Source organism: Phaenicophaeus curvirostris, chromosome 27 (assembly GCF_032191515.1).
Source record: "Phaenicophaeus curvirostris isolate KB17595 chromosome 27, BPBGC_Pcur_1.0, whole genome shotgun sequence".
Lineage (NCBI taxonomy): Eukaryota > Metazoa > Chordata > Aves > Cuculiformes > Cuculidae > Phaenicophaeus > Phaenicophaeus curvirostris.
In genome coordinates this window covers 164,755-184,897 of record NC_091418.1, presented here as the reverse complement: position 1 = coordinate 184,897, position 20,143 = coordinate 164,755, and the positions used below count along the sequence as shown (strand labels likewise).

Below are 20,143 nucleotides of genomic sequence, written 5' to 3'. Positions count from 1 at the left end.
CACGCTGGATCCTTTTCCCACGCCAGCCCTGGTCACTCCACCTGTGACTGCGCATTGACATTGGCTCCGTAGTTCACCAGTTCCCGGACCACATCCTGTTGTCCAGCCAGGGCAGCAATGTGCAGGGCTGTGTTTCCTTTCTGAAAGACACCAGAGTGCAGAGCTCAGGGACTGGAGCAGCCCAGAACGCTGAGGAAAGATGGGCCTGACATGAGCTAACACATTTGCAAACAGAGCAGTTGTCAAGGGGAAGCCTGTGGGGCCATGTGGTCCTCGCTCCATGCCCCATCCCTGCTACAGACGAGGCAGCTATCCTTCGCATTTGCTGGCCAGGGAAGAGAGTGATTTCATCCTTCCCATGAAGTTACTGGCAGCAAAAGCTGCGTGCATCGTCAGGCTCTGCGTATCTCCAACACCAAGAGATGAGGAGGGGAGGGAGGATGGGGGAGCTGAGCTGGCAGCCTTCAGGCAAAACTGCAGTGTGCACCCTGGTAGCCAAGGCATCCCAGCAGAGCGAAGGGATGATAAGCAGGCTGGAAAATGCAGACACAGGCTCTTCCGACTTCTGCCTTTGGGTGGTGTGGCAGAATGCCAGAGACTGCTCCGCACCCAGAGCCCTGGGAGGTGGCAAGCCAGGTCCCCTCCTGCTCTCACAGCCCTTCAGACGTGCTGGAGGCTGCTCTTTTGTCAGGTCTGCCTGCTTGCACCCTTGTCTTGCTTGTCAGCGAGCAAAGAACCACACCCCGCTGTGGAGACGCAAGGAAAGAAAGATAGGTTATTTAAGGAGCATCAGAGCTCTCCAGGCTTGCAACAGCAGTACGAAGGCCATCTCAGTGTTGCAACATGCAGGGGCTGCCCTGGGGCAGCAAAGGCTGACCAGAGCCAGCAGCCAGTGCCAGAGATGTGAGCAAAGACAGCACTAGCACATGTAGTGGCATTTGTTATTCCTCTCTTGATCTCACAGTGGTACCCGTGGACCCCCATGAGGGATAGGAACCTCTCACCCCCTGGAGGTGCCCAGCATGGCTTTGGCTGCACTGAAATTGGAGCCCAGTGCCCAGCAGCATTGCCACCAGCGTAGGCTTTCCAGGGCCGAAAGCAAACAGCATGATTCACCACCCAGCTACCGCTGGCGTGTCTGGGAGTAACGTGATTAATGTGACCAGATTCCCCAGCCCTCACCTTGGTCGTTGTCTCCAAAATGATCTCCTTGTGCAGCAGCTCCACCACCATTTTCACGTGGCCCTCCTTGGAAGCCAGGTGCAAGGCGTTCAGCCCATTCTGATGGGAGCAAAGGTGGGAGAAGGGCATCAGTCACTGGTGGAGCTGGGGCTTTCCAGAGAACCCCCTACTCTGAGCTCCTGTGCAGACATAACTGTGGGTGCTTGTCCCATGCTAGAGAAAGGCCAGGCTGGTGGCAGCAGGAGCCGGTGCCTTGCCCTCGTGCCCTGTGCTGACATCCAGCATGATGGCCACGGTTACCTCCATGCTGCCAGGTCAACTGCACGCAGCTGATGCTGGGTTGCTGACTAATGCTGGAGGTTTCTCTGCAAGTAAAACATGCAGCCCCCATAGATGGGGTTCTACAGATGGGTGATACCACAGTTCAGCATGTGTTTGGCACCACAGGCACTGTTTCAGTCCTCCCTGCTGATGACACATCCCTGAATCCAACTCCTGTCTTTGCTCAAGTGACTCTCCTTGGGGTCCCCTCCACCCCTGTGATCTTCTGCCTCCAGTCAGGCTTTTCAAGCCTAAAGCACAGAGCTGAGCTTTGTGTATGGCCCACGGTGAGGATGCACCAGAACTGCTGTATAAGTGAACATACAAACCTTAAACATTAACATTTACACAGACAGGAGTGCAGCAAGAAGCTCTGCCTGGGACAATGATTTTATCAAGCAGCAGCCAAATTTAATTCACAGCAGCTCAGGAGCTTCCAGTCCAGCAGCAGCTTCTTCCTTGTGCTGCAGACTGCCCACCAGCAGCCCCTTCCCACAGCCAACACTCAGCAGAGGGTCAGCTTTGCTCCCTCAGAGCTTTGCTACAGCAAAGGGCACAGAGAAACTTGTTGGCTGTGCCACTTTAAGGTCTACCAGTTCCAGGAAGCTGCCAAACAACTGATGTGACTTCTCAGAAACATCTCTGCATGTGCCCCAATTTAGCTCACCTTCTTCCTACACATGGAACCTGAGCAATAGCAGCAAAGGGCTGGCCAGTGCCCTTTTAGCATCCCTGGGCTGGCAGAAGGCATCAGGCCAGTCAGCACCCGTGAGGCTGCTAAGACAGCTTCCGCTCCACTATTTCTGATACCTTCTTCTATTTTCCAGGTGTGAACGAAAGCACTGGGATATTTGCTGGCAAAGAGATTAAACACTTGCAGGCAATTTCAGATGTCACTTTTCACCCATATGGCAAACTTCCCTCGACCCTCACTTCTCCCAGGTGGATGCACTATGTTTACCCACCTCTATGCAATGCCGTCACGTGGAAGAGAGATGCCAGCTCCCCGGGAGCTCACAGTCCTGCCCAAGTACTCCACCTCCCAACCATCTGTTTCGGCTCCAGTAGAGCACTGGCAGGTTTGCTTCACAGAATTGCTTCATCCCCACCTGAATATAGGTAGGGGAGCAGAAATTGGCCAGGGAGGCTTCAGTTCCAGCCCTCAACACTCCAGTTAAATTCAGAACAGCTTCAAGAGCACTATCATACTGGGAAAAGGTTTTCTACCCTCTCTGACTCAAAGCACCAGCTATCCAGGATCATAGCCAGAGTGTCAGATTCTTCTGCTCAATTCTGATTGCAGCACAAAGAGCAAAACCCTAAGAATCCAGAGACTTCATCAGCACACCAGCTCCAAAGTTCCCTAATGCCTCAAGCACGAAAGGCCTGCTTCCACAGGAAAATGAAGCGGGAATGCTGCAACATGTGTAGAACAGGGCCATAGCAAGGAAATACTCCCCAACCAGGCCTGGCCACTCTCAGTCCATCACCTTCTCTGACTAAGACACGCCTCATAAAGATGGTCATTAGCAGCCTCACCTTCATGAGCTCACAGGCTGGATATGTGGCCACAAACACACACACACTTTTTCTCGGTTCCAGGCATGGAATGAACACCTGGAGTGCCAGGCCACTGATGTTCAGTTGCTCTCCTCAACACATACACTCTTATGCAGGGGATCCATAAATAATCTTTTGAATGCTGAAAACCTATGATGAATCACTATTCTCTGGCCTTACAGCAATAAGCACAATATCTGCAGAAGACCATTTCCCAGTGGCCCATCAATATTTCTGCTCCAGGAACAAAACCAGGCTGTTTTGCACATTTGCTTTGGCTTGACAGCTCATCTGACCCAAAACCGCCATAGCATGTGCTTAATTTGAAAGGTGCTGTATTCCCCTCACTAAGCGCTGCAAATGCTTCCCAAAAGTCCCAGTTGCTGGCTGTTAATGCAACAAACACAGCCCCACAGAAAAACACAAAAGGTGGGACTTTGCCCTTCACCTGTACCAAAGCAGCGCCCTGCGTGGGACTGCCCCTCAGGACTGCCCAGCCACTCTATCAGAGACATCTCCTGGCATCTGGGTGCTTGCACAGCGCTGTTCCCAGCTGGTGAGGGTCCTGGCAACAAGGTGCATTCATCCTCAGGCATGCAGCTCCTCCTGGATGAGATGGGAGCATGCAGGAATTCGAAAGGTGAGAGAGGCAGTGATGAAAGCACTGATGCAGGTGGCAGCAATGAAGGGGATGAAATCAGCTGGGTGAAGATCAGATGGCATGTCAAGGTCTCTGGACTTGAGTAAGAATACAGGGCCTGTGGGATAGGTCTGACCACATATATCCCTCTTTATTCTATACAGGACATGTGAGGTTGGACCTTTCCCACAGGTCTGATATTCCTCAGAAGGAAACCCCAAAGTGCCATCTAACCTCAGGGAGATGGCAGGAACCAGCACAAAGACGTCACTGATGGAGGTGCCTCATACTGTTGTAGCCACATGTTCCCCATCAAGTTGTTAAATCCCCTCACCAGCACCAGAAATCTGGCTGGAAGCAGGACTCACAGCCAGTCAGTGGGGACAGCTGAGGACTGTCCATCTCTCTGGGCAAGGAAGAAGTTTAAAGACATCGTCTTTAGCTTGTGGTTGGATCTCCCTGTTTCAGTTCTTTGCAGATACCTCTCCAGAGCCACATATTTCTCTGCACTAGAGTGGTGCAGGAACCATGGATGTAGAAATCCTCCCTCTGCTTTTAAGCTTGCGATCAGAAATGAGTGAACATCCACGGCACACTCAGCTTGTGGAGTCTCCCATCTCAGAAGACATGGGCCAGCATGGCCAAGCACAGCCCCCACCAACTCTTGCCCCTCTCCTCCAGACACCACAGAAACTGGAAGAAGGGAACTCTAAGCCACTTGTGAACAGGCAAAGAAAGATGATTTTCCCTGCCAGGCTCTGCTCCAGAAGACGTACACAAATGTGCCACATATGGCAGCATCCCCATTCTTCCCAGGAGAGAACAGCAGCGCTAATATCAGCAGCAGGATCTCGCTGCTCCTTGTGACTTGCTTTCCCAGAGGTCCGTAAGGGAGCAGTGGGTGCATTAAACACCTATTTGCCTCCACACATTTGTAGCTAGGCATTTGGAAACAGGAGTAGCGTGACTGCTTCCAGCGATCAGCCCGCTGCTGTGGCTCAATCACAAGGGCTTCTGCTCCCCCAGGATAGACTCACAGAGCAGAAGCTGGGTTTCAATGACTGGGACAAATTCTGATATGAAGCACAGCAACTTGAAAGATCCTGCCGGGTGCCAGCACGCAACCTGCTCAGTGCTGACTGTGAGCAGAGTCCTGCAGCCCAGTGGCACATGGCCTGTCCTCTTTTCAGATCCTGTACATCTCCAAAACGCTTATGAGGTCAGAGCCCCTAACCCCAACAGGGCCCCATGGAAAAGCTTACCTTGAAAGGACTCTGAAATTGAAAATTTTCTACCTTTTCTCCCTACAAGATCCCTCTGATCTAAATCCCAGATGTCCCCACATAGCCCCAGGACAGAAATCTTTGAGAGTAGCTAGATGCCGATTAAGAACTAAGAATCCAGATAACACAGTGATGAACAAAACGAGCATCTCTGAGCTTTTCCCAAACCTCATCTAGTGTCCCAGAGAGGAGAACGCATGCTGCAGTGTGCCCAGGGCCCTGCAGAAGCCCAGCTGCATGGTACCATCAGTCAGAAAAGAGGAGTCATGGCATTTCCTGAGGGAACCTGTCTGCAGTAACAGCATGGGCCACAGCAGTGCACAAATCAGTAGGTCTGAACTACTCTTGGTTTGGGGGCTTGGTGCTGAACCAGGTGAATATATATTTGTACCACCTACTGAGTCAGCCTCCCCAGCACCACTACCACCCTGGAAAGCAGCCAGCAGTGCAGTCTGTCTGTCCCCCTGCGCAGCCCAAACCCACCGAGTCTCTCCCTTCAACACCTACCCTGGATTCAGGCTGAGCCACTTGCATTTGGCAGCTACACAGGTACAAAATGTTCTATCGTTTATGTGCAACCAGTTTCTCTATGCCTGCAGCTCTCCTCTCCTGGGTCCTGGTGGACCTGTCTCTGCTTTGGGCTAGGAGGGGCTCCACCTGCCCAGCACCTCCTAAGACGCCACGACTGGCATTTTGCATACACCCCCTGCTCGTGTTAAGCTGCAGCTTCAGGGAATCTGAAAGTCTGAGCACTGCAGGCGAAGGTAATATTCCCATGAGCGATGCCTGTGACGTCCCAGCCACTGTGCTACACTCTTCACAGCTATCTGCTCCGCCTTCTCATAAGCAGCTGAGGCCCCTCCAGCTCTCCCAGTCACTTGCCAGCCTAAAGGAGCCACAGATCTCCCTGTCTGCTTACTCGTTAATGCCCTTTGTTCCAGATGGTACTGCCAGGCTCCCTAGATCTTTTTAGCTATTGCTGCCTACCCTGTGCCAAAGAAAATTGGTCCAGATCTGCCTTTTGCTCAACCGTTTTCCTCCCCAGCATAGGAGGTGTTTCCACCCAGCTCAGATGTGGAAGGTTCCCCAGCAATGGACCACTCCCGCACTGCAGTCTGCCCTGCGTGGCCTGTGCCCCGAGCTCAGTTCTGGTTAGGAGTTCCTATGCCAGCTGCCCAGTCCAGGCAGGGAAAAGGGGCTGCAGGTTGCCTGGTGCAAGTGAGAGGAGGACAGGGTCTGCCAGGACACTCAATCCAGGATTTCCCCACTGCACTGATGGTTACGGCTCCATGGTCTACCCAGATGCTGTGCAGCTGGGCATGCCACAGCTCTACAGACAAGCGCCTGGAGACTGTATGATGCCTTTGCAAAGCAATTAATCGCCAGGGAATCACCACCGCACAGCAGAGTTGCTGTCGCGCTCCACCTAACACAGCACCCCCTTTATCTCTTCCCAGATGCTCCACCAGGGGCCAGGCGCAACCGGTGCAGGAGGGGAGCGAGGTCAGGACAGGCAACCTCTCCCACAACGTTTTTTAGCTTCCTCTGTCAGGTAACCGATTCCCAGCCAACTTCTCTGTTCCATGGCAGGAAGGGCTGTAGGACCAGGGCAGGTGCTCCCAATCAGCTCTAAAGAGCAGAGCAAGCGTGGCAGGAGGTAGGAAATTCCCTGCCTTCATCCCAAGGAAGCGTGTGCAAGGAAGAGTGTAAGGAAGCAGTGCAGAGACTGTCATCAAGCCTGCGGGAGCCACTGCACGGCACATTGTCACATGAACTAGGGATGGTGCCCTGTGAGTTTCACCTACCTGGTTACAGGTGTTAATATCTACCCCATTCCTGAGGTGATCCAAGGCTTTGTCCAGATTCCCAGATCTTGCAGCTCTCAAGAAACTGGTTGCAGCATCAGCCTTCGGGAAAGAAAAGCAAAAGTATGAGACTCTGAGTCTCCCATCTCTCCCCCATTCCCAGCACAGGGACAGCTCTTCACTCAGTTTCAGAGAACACGGCTACAGAGGCCAGGCAGAAAAGGCAGAGGCTGGGCAGGTCAAGGCGGCAGCTGCTGGAACAGACTGAGGTACCCCAAATCAGATGGAAAGAAGCATGGCTAGGACATGGACTAGTGGAGAGTATCCAGATGACGGGGCAGGAGAGTCACGTGAGGTCTGCAGCTCGCCCCAGCACCGCACGCAGGGTAGGGAGGAAGCTCTAAAGGGACCCCTGCAACCACGGCAGCCTCCCTTGGCCCAGGAAAGACCTCCGTGTCCTGGCAGGAACAGATGAGACTTGGACTGCAGCTGCTGGGAGCCTGTCCCTGCTGTCCTCCAGAAACCACTGGGTAACCACAGCGGTGAGTCCAAGTACTGGCACCAGGGGCAATGACCCTGGCTGAGCGCCCCGCAACTCTGCCAACAGAAGCATGGTAGTGCCTCCTTGCACCATGAAATACCAGCCACCCCAGCCAAGGCACAGCAATTCCTGGAGCAACTCTATTTAGCAGTGTAAAGCAGCAAATGAACACCATGGGATGGCTCACTAGAAGGTGGAGAACAACAAGGTGGAAATGCAGCGATGTGGCTCAATGAGGCTAGGACCTCGGACTGGTAACTGCTAGGTGCCACCCAAAGAGTCTTCTGCAGCAAAGAGCCATGAGACAAGGGCAAAGGATACGCTCCTCTGCTTTCAGCTCCAATAGAAAATCAGAACCCCTGCCACAGACGACAGCACTGGAGGCAGACCTGGGCAGGATGATGTACCACACAGGTGCAGGTCTCCTCTCTTTCCTTCTCTTCACAGCCTCAGCCATCTGAATTTGGACTTTGGAGCAGCACAACTCGGCTGCCTTCTGAACTCCTCCATCTGCCTCCTCCAGCCCGTCCTTTCTGCTCAACTCTCATACTTCTAAGGAAGGACCACAGACCAGATGTCCTGGCCCCCTCTGTGCTGGACGCATGCTGCAGAACTCAGCCTGGGCTCCCACAGCAGTGGCCGGGTGCCACAGCCCCTTCTAGGGCAGCAGGGTCAGAGGGACAGGTCAGAGGGGCAGCAGCACCATGTCCTGCCCCGGCGTGCAGCCTCCATGTACACACACACTGATCGCAAGACCTTCTCTGCCAGCTGGCTCCACTTGCTGCCACCTCAGAGGATAGCCCCATCCATCTGGGAAGAGCCCCCAGATTCACAGCAGAGCTGCTGGCTCTGTGGATGACTGCGAGCACAGAGACGTGGTGTGGAGCCTCAGTGCTCTGTGCATACAGGAGGCTCTACTGCAAGAAGCAGAAGACAGTACCAGCACTGCACTTAGCAAGTGCACGTCTGCACTCCAAGCCTTGTGTGCTGTCTGGCTTTAGTGAGGAAACATTGACAGCTTCAAGCAGCAAGTTGAATGCAAAGCACTTTTCCAACTCAGGACCCTGCTAGAAGCCTCTGCATCTCCGGTCAGGATCAATGACAGGGCAGCACCTCAGCGATGCTGCTGGCATGCCAGCCACAGCACCAACCTTTGAGACCTAACCCCTGAGAAAGTCAAAGCACAGCTCAGCCAGGATTGCCCACCCTTGGGACACACAAGGAGCTGAGAAGATTAAAATCGTAAAACTACAGGCTCCAGCAACGAAGGGGCTTCCGAAGCCCCAGCACGCCCAGCAGCAGAGACCACAGGCAGAAAGCAAGCGGAAAAGCAAAGTGGAGGTCTCTGTAGGGATGAAGGAGAAGTGTGTTGTATACTCACAGCCACGTCTGGATCGGACCTGCGCTTTCGTGCTGCCATAGCCCGGCACTTCAGCTGAAACCTGAGCCTGGTGTCCCCTCTCTCCCTCCTTGGTTATCGACTCCCCAGCTTTGAGAGCGCCAGTAAGTTACATTGCATTCTATCTAAAAATACAGGCTCCCTCCTCGCTCCAACGCAGACCCTGCAGGGATCGCCAGCCGCTAATGGAATTTGTTCATTTTCTCTCCATTATTGTGTCAGACAGGATATTTAATACTAAGCCACCTCCAGAAAGCAGATGCCTGCTGCCAAGTGCAGGGAGAGGGTCAGAGCTGCAGGTACCACCTTGGGAACAGCAGAGAAAGAGCAGCCCCACAGACATGCCCAGGGGCTTGGCATTGCACAGGTAACAGCTGTCACAGAGGAGAGGGGTGTAGCTCCCTCCCAACCCTCTGGGTGCTGGGTCCAGGGCCTTGGAGAACATGCTGAGGCTTGGGTGCTTAAGAGGAGCTGCCCTTCTCCTTCCCAAGCTCAGCATGTGCCTTCCAGGGATGTAGGACATCAGACTACAGCAGTCAGACAACAAATACAGCCAGAGAAGAAGGGATAGCTCAGCTCAAATGGTAAAAACAAAGGAAATAGCTCTGCAGTCACACAGACCTTCTGAGGTTGGACTGCCTACCTGTTCCTCAGGGAGCATTCACTCACAACAGCTCTCTTTACTTTGGGGTGTCACAGAGATCAAGACAACACTAGACTAGCCAGGGAACTGATGTACAGATTATTGGGTCACTGCCATCTCCTGAATTTCAGCAAAAGCGAGCAGTGACAGCAAGAAATGCAGAGACCCTATGGACACACATAGGTGTGCACAGCAAAAAGAAACACACACACATCCCAGTCAGCACAACGCCAACGTACCTAAACAGACACACACTTTGCACAGTTACCACCCACTAATAAGCATGAAGCACAGCATGGGCATGCCACATGCACCCCTCATCCCCCGCCTCCATATCTGCACACCATCACTTGCTGTCCATATGCCCAAGGATATGCAGCAACTGCTTCCAAGGCTGCCTCTTACTGGTTTTCCTTTCTTTGGAGTTTGTAGTTTCTTTCCATTTTCCCTTGCCTTCCCACTGATTTCCCAGGAAGGAGCTATTCCAGGGGAGAAAATAAACTGTCTCACTTGCTATTGCGTACCTCTCGCACTCTTAGATGGCTGCTAAAGCCTACAACACAGGTGTTGTGCTCCACAGATCTGTGGACATTTGAGCTGTGAAGTGTCAGGACGCTACTCCCAGCAATTCACGGAGGGAAAAGCCTCAGATCCAGATTTTGCAAAGTTCTCCAAGATGTTCTAATGTAAAAAAATAGCACGGCACATTGGACTGTGCTTCTATTCTCCTCCCCTTAACTTTTCTTTCAAGAAAAAGCTCCCCTTGTCTGCTGACAATCTAAATATGTCCCTTTCCCTCTCCTGGCCCTGATTAGTGGCTTCTTCTGTTCCTATTGAGAGGTGTCTTCCTGCTGTCACAGACTTACCCTGCAAAGCATTACTGCCCCTGCATGAATGTCCCAGCTCCTTAGCCCCCAGACAAGAAGTCACGACCCAAGCACACCCATTGCATTGTAGCCATGGCTAAGGCAAGGAGCAGAGGGAAAGTTCTACCAAACCAGAGGCTCGGGCTAGATTTCAAGGTTTGCTGCACTCAGAGGTTCAGTAGCTCTGCTCTGTCTCCTGGCCTTGGCTGGAGTCCTGACCTAATCTCTTCTGGCAGTGCCTTGCTCTCAGTGCCACCCAGGGAGGAGCTCCCACCTTATGCACATCACCGATAAAAGACGGGAGGGTCTCAACATTTTCTCTTTCTGGAAAAGATGGCCACATTTGTCAGGAGCCCACTCTGCACAAGCTGCTGAATGCTGTAAGTAGATGATTCCCAAGTACAAATGAGTTCAGGGACTTGGCTGATCTCACAGTCTTTTCTGGGACATAAAGAAAGGCAAGAAGCAAGTCGCCACACTGTTCCAGACTGGCAAAAGGCACACATACATCCCGCTACACTGCCCTCTTTTACCCTGTCTGCCCACTTGTCTATTCTATTTGCAGGTCTGCAGTGACAAGGCAGCCTGAGCTCCTCACTGCCTAAAGAAACAAAGTGCTTTGACACTCAAAACCAGCTGATTCCCTGCTCCATTGGAAGAGATGCAAGGTCTGGTTAAAGGGAGGGAACAGTGGGGGAGCTTGTGGTCACTGTGAGGTTTTTTTTGAAAGGGGATGTATTTTCTTCACTCTCTGCCCAAAGGTATCACATAGCCAGAGTTGCCGTGCAATTGAAACATGCAGTGCTACAGAGAATTCTGAGCCTTTTCTCACTCACATCATTCAGCCCCTGCCTTTTCCCTTCAGTGGCCTCTGCTGCACATCTTCAGTCTCTGGTCTCACCGAAGAACATTGCTGCTTTGACGCCAGAGAAGAGGAATTGCAACACAGGCTTTCAGCTAACAAATCGCTTCCCAAGCCTTGGGGAGCAAAACGCTTGCTGTCAAATGGCAATCAGACGCAGTGGCCAGAAGTCTGGGTCTGCTCTGCTGCTGAGCCACACAGCTGTTGCCTGCACAGGAAGAGAGTGAAGCTGGCTGCATGGAGGTTTTGCCTTATTCCCTGCATGCCAGGGGCAGGAGGATGCAGATCGGGTCCACCCTTGGGGCAGGCACCCTCCTGCCAGCCCTGGCACTCAGTTTTGTTTCTTCCAGGCCTAGCTACTGGAAAATATTGCCAGCGAGGAGAAGCAGTGCAAACTGTGAGAACGGCAGAGAAAGAGCAACAGGAGGGCCACAATCTCTTCTGAAAGCCATGTGCTGCTGGCTAAGGGAAAGCATGGTTCTAACATCAGCTTTACCTGGGGAGGCAGCAGTGGCTTTCAGCCCTGCCAAGCAGACACAGTTCCTCCTGTATGCAGCCAGTCTGCCAGTGAACAGGGGGAAGCAAAGCCAGACTGACACGGGCTCATGCAGCAGAGGGTGGAGGAGGTCCAGCAAGGAAACACTTGGCAGGCCAAGCAGCACACCATCACCCCAACAGCCAAAGAGCCCCGGGACCAGCAGGGAGATGCAAACCTGAATGCTGGCACCAAAGCCATATATTGCTACGGGTCTCCTATCTAGGTGGTGTGGAAAAGTCCAACTCACATCTAGGAGGTCATCCAGTCACCGCGGCAGGGTGCTGGAACCTAAGGTCAGCTCTGCCAGCTGGGGAGGTAGGCATGATTCCAGCAGAGAGAGCAAAGCCTTACATCTGTGTAGTATTGCTTTCAAGCAATTGCCCAGCCTAGGGGTTTCTCTGGAGCCAGAGTTCATTTGGATCTCCCTGCCTTACAGACATCAAGTGTCCAGGTCTGCAGGTGATAACCTGGATCCTTTCTCATCAGATGAGAGAATACAGCAGTCCTGGAAACACACGAAAAGAGCTGCTAAGATTAAGATCAAGGATGTCACCTATGGTCTCCCAAAGATGATGTGGAAGATCAGGAAAACTTAATCTGAGATGCAAATCAAATGCCCAGAAACAGAAATCACACTGTCCGCCTTACAGGAACTTTCTCTCCCATCTGTATTCAAAGAAACCTGACACTCTCAGTGGTCCCTGCAGTGGGAACAAAACCTACTGGTAGATTTCTGCCTTCTGAGTAGAAGACAGCGTTCAGCAGAGTGCAGCATCTCCAGAGGCCATGGTAGCAAAGCCTTGGGCAGGCAGCCAGCAGAGCATGGAGAACAAGCTACCAGGCACATACCGCAAACCCAGATCAAAGGGAAAGCAAAAGCATCGGGAAAATTCATCGGATAAAAGGATAAATGCATATGCCCAAATTCTGGTCTCTCATCATCCTCGTCCCAGGCCGCACGACTAAAGACAGATAAATCCATATGCCCAAGTTCTATTCTCTAATCATCCTCACCTCTGCCCATGTGATTTAGGACAGGTCCACAGATCTTAACAGGGCTGATGAGAATCAAGCCACAAGAGGTCACCTCTGGAAGACATCTGCCTAGCAAGTTTGTTCTCATTTCATACACCAGCCTGTGTAAACCCTTTGTCCATGCTCCTTTCTGCTGAGTGTAGATTTCACAGCAGCCCCAGGCCTCCCTGAGCCCTCTGCCACAGAGGATGACACCTCATACAACCAGCAGAGATCCTCAGACCAGTATGCACTGGGGACCCATCCTGCAGCAGGTGAATCAGAGCATGCAGGAAACCAAAGATCTGCTCATGTTCCCGCAGCAAGAGGCTGTTAGAGCTGGAAGAGAACTCAGTGCAGTTGGCAGAGGAGAAATCCCAAAGCAGAAGGCAAGAGGAAGAGGGCCCCTGGCGGGTTTGTGGGAAGGAAGGCAACTTGTCAACTAGAGTTTTGAAAGTACTGAAGAGGGGGCAAGCCTTCAGGCACCACACCAGACCGGCCCCTCCATCAGGCGCATTCCTCCAGCATTACCTAATCACGAGTAACCTGCTTTTAGAAAGCCCATTGTTACTCAGTCTTTAAGAGGAGAGGTAACTCTGGACTGTCACAGGTGGTGCAGTTCTGAGCCAAGGTTAACTTGGTCCCTAGTGAGCATATTCAGATAAAAGCAGCATCTGCCCTGCCATTTGGCTTCTTCCCTCCCTCTTGCAGGTCCCCTTTACTAGCTGCTGAAGCTGGAACAGGTTCAGGACTGTGAGGAGGAGAGATATCAGAAACAACTTAATCTGCACAGAACAAGGACTAGGGACCTGCCTCTGCGCAGCAGACCAGTCCTTTGGATAAGGATCCCTGGTGCTACAGCCTGCATCTCCATGAAAACTCGCCTCTGTTAGTTCCCTTCTACTGCTTATGGATTTTCTGAGTAGTAGCACCAAGACCTTGTTCCATCATTTGCAAACCATCACTTCCCCAATGAAGTACAGTGCTGGGTCCAGCAGTAATGAGTGGAGAGAGGAACAGGGGCTGGTCCAGAGGTCTGGACAGGGAGCTGGACACCAGGACGTTGTTCCTTTTACACAGAGCCAAAGCAAGGCAAGAATTAATACAGCTACTGCTCCTGCCAGCTGAGGCCACACGCACCTAGGGGAAAGCTGTCACTCTCCTTTGATGTTAGCAGGAGTCTCTGCTCTCTGCATATCCTGAAAAAGAAAAGCTATTTTTACCTCACCAGAAAATATATAGACTGTGACTGAAGATAATACACGCGAGCTTTTCACTCAGGCACTACACCTCTTCTAACAACATAACAGGGTTTACAGATGCTGAGAGAGGTGCAGCAGCACTGTAACTGCTTTTCATCCCCTACTTTCCTGATGCATGTCCTTCCCTGGACCATGACATGGTGTAGGCATGTATGCGTAATGGACATTGGGGAGCCGAGAGGGCTCTTGCAGGTTGCCAGAGCAAGGGGAAATGCAGAGATGTGCTCTGAGCCTGCCTGATACAAGCCAGAGACTGAGGCACACCTTGCAGACCAGCCTCCAGCCTGCCCTGGGTTCTGGGCAGTGCCCTTGCACTCAGGAGCTGCGCTGGAGCCCAAACTGGATCTGCCCCGGTGCCTTGTGCAAGACACTTTGTTCTCTTTTATAGTGCTTCTTATAAACTGCTCCTGATTTCTGCAGTCTGTTCTGAGTCATCCCCTACCTATGCTTCAGCAGAGCTAGTCCACACCTGCCTTGCCTGTCTGCACGAGCCAAAGCACTGAGGAGCCTTCTGCTGGGACCTGCACTCCCTGAGGAATTGCAGCACAGTCCCTGTGCCGTGGCTGCAATAGATTTACTGCTAGCAGTGTTCAACCAGGCTGGTCCAGCCAGCACTCAGGATGCAGCCTCCGGAAGCCATGCAGGGAAGAAAGCGTCGACAGGAAAGCACCTGAAGCACAATCCTGGCAATGTATCTCTGCCAGCTGATCCCTGGTGAGGCCATGCGAGCAAAGCCATAGCAGCACAGCCACCTGCTCCTCACAGAGTCAGCGCAGCACTGTGCCTAGAAAGAAACGTCATCCTCTGCACCTGTCCCAGAGCTTCCGTGGGCAAAATGAGAGCAGTGCTAGCACAGAAATCAACATTTACTGCCACAATAGCAAAAAAACCTAACACTTGGGAGCACCTCCCTTCTGCCAACAAAGCATTGGTGAGAAAGTTGAGGTGAGTATAGCACCAGCGGGACCTAGCCATCCTGGACTCATCGCCAGGCTCAGCCACTGGCTCCCAGTGTGACCTCAGGCAAGTTCCCAGAGTCCTAAGAAGGGCAGCAAAACCCTTCCTGCCGTTCTGCGGTCCATATAGCTGCAATCTGTAGGGAACAAGGGCCGTTTTCTCTGCACCAGACTTCAGTACATGTTACTGGCCAGAATATACCTGTACTCCCACGTACAAACCAACACCCTGAGAACCAACCTGATTCCTCTCCCCTTAGTGCTGCCCGGGTAAATGCCAAAGTACTCACCCTCAAGTAATGAAGGCTTGGCATCGCTGCAGGAGAATGCCAGCTTGCCCTGGACAGCCAGGGTCTGCAGCTCTGATCTGCCCACTTACATGGAATGCTGCAGCCAAACTGGGTGTGGAGCAGCCAGTCTGGAAGAGGTTTATCAGCAGCAGCAGGACTGCACCCTATCACCCTTCACACGTTGTGCATCCCAGCACAGCGGGGGGGCTGGGGGGCTCCTGCCTGGAGTCTGGAGATTACAGGTTGTCCCACGTCAGGGGCTTGTGGAGAGCTGCCAGGCTGGACACGAAGTGTTTAGTGTAAAGCCTCAGGCACACTTCATAAACATATCTGTGAGCTGTAAACAGGGAGCAGCCCACATGCGTGAACCTTGCTCTTCAAGCAGTACAAAGAAAGATGAAACTTCAGAAATACTAAGGGAAATGAAATGTCTCTGTGGCCAGAACCACACTGTCTCTTGGTTTGTGCTGCACAAGGCAGGCTGGGCCAGAGGCAGTTAGCAGGAGGCCCCAGACTGTTCACCAGTCTCTGCGGACCCTGGCTGGGCATAGTCCCAGATGAAGGATACCGAGATGGAACTGAAGCAGCAAATGAGCTCTAGTGACAGCAGCTCCAGGCCCTTTGTAGGGCCTGGACCCTACTGCAATACAATGAACGCGCCCCTTCCCCCACTTCTACCTGCACAGCAGACTCCTGCTCCAGCATCCCTTCAGGAGATCCTTGCTTGCAGCAAGAAGGCAAGGGGTCCACAGTGGTTGATGCATGCCCTCTCTGAAAGACACGCAAGGGAGTCACACCAGTTGTCCAAAGGAATAGACCTGCTGGAGACCGCTCCCGTCCCACCCTCTCCTCGTGCTCAGGGTGACACGCCACAGAGCGATGCTCACTGGGAGCTCCTGGCTGACAGGAGGCACACTTCCGCTGGTGTTTTGCTAACCCCATCTTGGATCTAGACATTAAACAGTGACGTTCTTGACAAAGCGCTGGGGACTGCAGGGGAGCCACATCGCTTGGGTTCTATTTCCAGCTACCATTCACCTGGACTTTTTGCCAGTTAAAGGTTCAAGAAATCCAAGGCACTTCCTCCTGGGCACTGGGGACGAACCAGTGAGCATGAGGCCATGAGGTGATCACACCTGGAAAGGTCTGGGCAGCATACAGATAAATACAGCTTGTGACACTTGCAGCTTCAGGGAGAAAGAACAACAGTTCTGCCAGCTGTATCTCCCTAGAATTCCTACAGAACAGCCTGGCTCACCACTGAGAAAGCTTATATCAGCTGAGAGGCAGGGAAAGTAGATCAAGAGAACCTGTTAAGGTGGAAAAAATGCTTTGCATTACAGAGAAATCGAGAATTTTATACTCAGCAAAGGCCACATTGCTGAACCGCGCTGCGGGGCCATGTTTAAGCATTAGAGCAAAGCAGAGACCTTACCTGAGTCTAAGGAAAACACCTTCCCCTTGTCCAGTGCATTTCAGGACTTCCCTGGAAGCCTGGGATCCCACTGGTATTTGAGCTATAATAGACTCCACCTCCAGTTCAGGTAGAATTCAAATGGTAATTGCAAAAAAGACAGGCACCGCAACTGCCAGTTGGGTCACTGCAACTGCTCTGAAAACGCTGCTGCTCTGAATCTACAGAGCAACATCACCAGTGTCTCAGACACTGCTGCCCAACCTGCCCCACATAACTGCATGTCATGAATGCCAATCCAAGTCCTCTGCACCCTGAAGACAGGACCTTACCAGCCAGAGCTTACTATCTTGTTCAAAGTTGCTGCCTCAGCACAGTGCAAACTTCCTCCAGGTCCTGCAGGCAGCAGGATGACACATACACACTTGACAAAGCCCTAGAAACGAGACTCACGCCCTCCAGTCCTTTCAGGGCTACCTACTACTGTGCCTCAGGGAAAAGTAGTGTCCCTAAGACTGCTCCACCTCTTTGCTGCTTGGATTCCCCATCCCCTCCATTGCGAGAGCTCTCTCAGGCAGGGAGTAGGATTTACATTGGATTTTGGCACCGGCAAGAACCATCAGTGCTGACTTTCACAAACCCATTACCAGTAAACTTAGGGATGGGAAAATCGCTGGAGTGGCACTCTTCAGCTGCAAGGGATGAGCAGTCTCAGATTGGCTCAGTTCTACAGCTTTCTGGCTACCCAGCAATGCCACGTCCACCCCAGGAGGGTGGAGAGGTGAGCCCTGCAGGAGGGGACATGGCACTCACCTTTTGGCTCCAGCCCAGGATTCCCTCATGCATGTCATGCCCACAGCCACAGCCTGGCTGAAATCATGAAAAGAAGCCCTGGGACTGCATGCAGAGCAGGAAATAGCAGTGGTTGCTGGGGGGTAACCGCAGGGTGCTTCATCCCATGCCTACAGGCCACGTGGTGGGCAGCAAGAAGGAATTGCCCTGGGTTTACACCACTGAGGCAAAGCCTTTCTGCAGCCACAAGAAATGAGAAAAGTACCTAAATGCAAGAGCCCCTGGCAGGGACGTTTGCAGATCAGAGCTTCTCTGAGGGACAGAGAAACATTACTACCTGGCACAGTCCTGGCAGCTTCTCCATAGCTCAGAGGAGGTGCTTAGAGTCAGGAAGAGCTCAGGTCTCTGAGGTACCCCAGGTTATCGATGACATCCACCTGGGCTGGCAGGTTCTGGCCTGTAGCAGATCCATGGATCAGCAGCTGAGGCAGATGGGCATATTGCAGGGTACTGGATAGCTGTCTTGAGGCAACTGGATGGAGCTCACAGGGTTAACTCTACTACCACTCACATTTCTATAGCTCTAGAAGTGAAGGTGCTTGCAGGTCCTTGAGTGAACAGGGTCCTGTGAGGCAGCAGGGAGGTACCTGCTTCCTCCCTTCCCTGCAGACAGGGGAGAAGAGAGCACTGTGCCTTGAAGAGCATAATACACTGATAACCATTTCTTTCCTTGGCTGTTTGTGGAGGTGGTGCAAGCTCCATCTCTAAGGGAACAGGTATTTTTGCTGCATTAATTGCTGTCCCTTGCTAATGATATTTTTCTTAACAATGCCCATCCACCCCTCATTCACTCATTACCACCTCACCCAAGCATCTCTGAAGTCCCTCTGTCTAACGGCATGCAGATGAGTTGCATGTATCAGTGCTGAATACCCTAGAGCAAATTGCTGGGGCTGGCCGGGTTGCTCATTGCCTAAGGTTTTATACCGTGTCCTTTCTTCAGTGACATCTGAAGACATGACTGTCCCTTGAAAGGCCTCTGAGTGCACACAGGTCAGTGCCACATTGCAACCACCATGAACACAACAGGAACACTCCCTAAGAAAGAGCAGACTCATACTAAGAAAAAGTGGCCACGAGTTACAGCAGATAACGGCTTTCAGCACTTAGGCTGCTGTGCATCCCCACGGGCTTGAGGGGACTTTTGCAAGTCTTAAGTGCTGTTCCCTGGATGCTATAATATCTATCATACCCACAGGAAAAATAATTTCTCCCTCTGCTGTCGTGACCTGGGATGAGAGTTAACAGCCCTGGTGCCTCAGGGTAATTGCATTCTAGGTTTACACCTTGGAGGGGTGGGGAAGAAGCTCTCTGTCAGAGATTTAGAAGGAAGAGGAGAAAAACGACTCCTTCAGCTGCAATTTTTTGGGTTTTTTTTCCAAGATGCAAAGATCTATCTCTGACCTTTGGAGAAATTCTTCAACTGCACTATGATGTAGCTGTGAAGGAACGCAAGGCTCCTTCCTCTGTGTTGTTATCTTCCATGTAACCAGAGAAGTGATCTCCCAGCACCAGGCACTTTGCTGGCTGCTGTTAGTCTGTCCTCAGCTGTTCTTTTCCTTTCACCTAAGGGAACGGGGAGTGTTGTGTGCAGCAGAGAACCATAAACACATTACCTTGGAGAAAAGCAAATAACATTCTTCAACAGTGGGCTTCAATATCTTGAGGAAATGGTGTGTGCTTTTGCTCACGGAATGAAGTGCGACCCTTCCCGCATACAGCAGTTTGAGAGACGCCGCCAGGACGCGTCCAGGGCTGGAGTCACTGAGGGAAAGCTGCTCCCTTCCGCACGCTGTCTGTACCCTCCTGGTAAAAGGGCGAAGGTGTACTAGGGGTTCGCTTCACCCCACATGTACCCTTCCTGCTTCCAGAGGAAAACACTCCCTGTGCTCCTCTCCTGCTGAGGCTCCAAGGAGCAGCCAGGCTCCCTGGTTCCAGTCAACAAGCTATTATCTTAGGAAACGTGAATGCAATTTTAGAGCTGAGTCAGCAACAGAAGCTGAATAATTTAAACCCTCAGCAATTCTGGTACTGCTGCCCAGGCACAGATGACGGAAGGTACTCAGATTTACACAAGGAGAGGGCTGGGATGAAAAACAGTGCCGCTGCCGGGCTGCTTCCCCCTGTTAAGAGAGAACAGCAGTGATGTAGGCATAAATAAACAGATAACAATGCTCTGCAGTGCTGAGCTAGACACGCTGCTCTGAGCCGGCAGTCCTCTCAGCACAGCAAGGCTGAGCCTTGGTTTCCTCTGGCATTTGTGGCTTCTGGCACAGTGATCCATAATTCCACAGGAAGTCCATAGGAGCTGCTGGTGCCTCACCTTTCAGATGGCAAATTTCTCAGCTTCCAAAGTGCTGGAATCATCAGCCATGAGCAACCAAGGAAGCATGTGAAAGGTCCACACTGACACCTGCCCTTCAGCTTTCTGTCAGAGGAGGAGCTGTGTAATATTACGTGGTGGGACACGGACAAAGGGATTGCTGTGCACAGATTGCTCTCCCCCTAGTTACACCTCCACCTTCTGGGGGCAGAGAGGGGGCAGGAGTCAATTTGCAAGTACTCTCCCCAGATCAGTCTGAAGACCAGCACCCAGATGCACAGGAGAAATGAAAGCTTGCAAGAATCAAATGGACTGGGTTTGCAAAGCTCAGCAGTTAAGAAATCTCTCCCCATCATACCACTGATCTAAGAAACTGTTTCATTGCCATCCAT

The 20,143-nt window shown here is 52.2% G+C and overlaps 2 protein-coding genes across 11 annotated transcripts in view; one reads left to right on the top strand and one right to left on the bottom strand.

Annotated features, from left to right (window-relative positions):
- IKBKB (inhibitor of nuclear factor kappa B kinase subunit beta) overlaps positions 1-20,143 on the top strand; it is a 229,314-nt gene that overhangs the window by 105,348 nt on the left and 103,823 nt on the right. The gene's annotated exons all lie outside the window — the stretch shown is intronic.
- ANK1 (ankyrin 1) overlaps positions 1-20,143 on the bottom strand; it is a 63,267-nt gene that overhangs the window by 23,614 nt on the left and 19,510 nt on the right. For 5 of the 10 annotated variants that reach the window (XM_069877362.1, XM_069877366.1, XM_069877363.1 and 2 more), the window contains exons 2-4: positions 6,792-6,893; positions 1,183-1,281; positions 42-140 (exon numbers count right to left, since the gene is read on the bottom strand). In XM_069877362.1, coding sequence (XP_069733463.1) covers positions 42-140; positions 1,183-1,281; positions 6,792-6,893 — 300 coding nt within the window. Of the gene's footprint in view, positions 1-41; positions 141-1,182; positions 1,282-6,791; positions 6,894-8,713; positions 8,768-10,240; positions 10,374-10,514; positions 10,648-12,654; positions 12,815-15,162; positions 15,319-20,143 lie in introns of those variants that run through there. The other 5 variants (XM_069877369.1, XM_069877371.1, XM_069877364.1 and 2 more) reach the window with 5 other exon arrangements.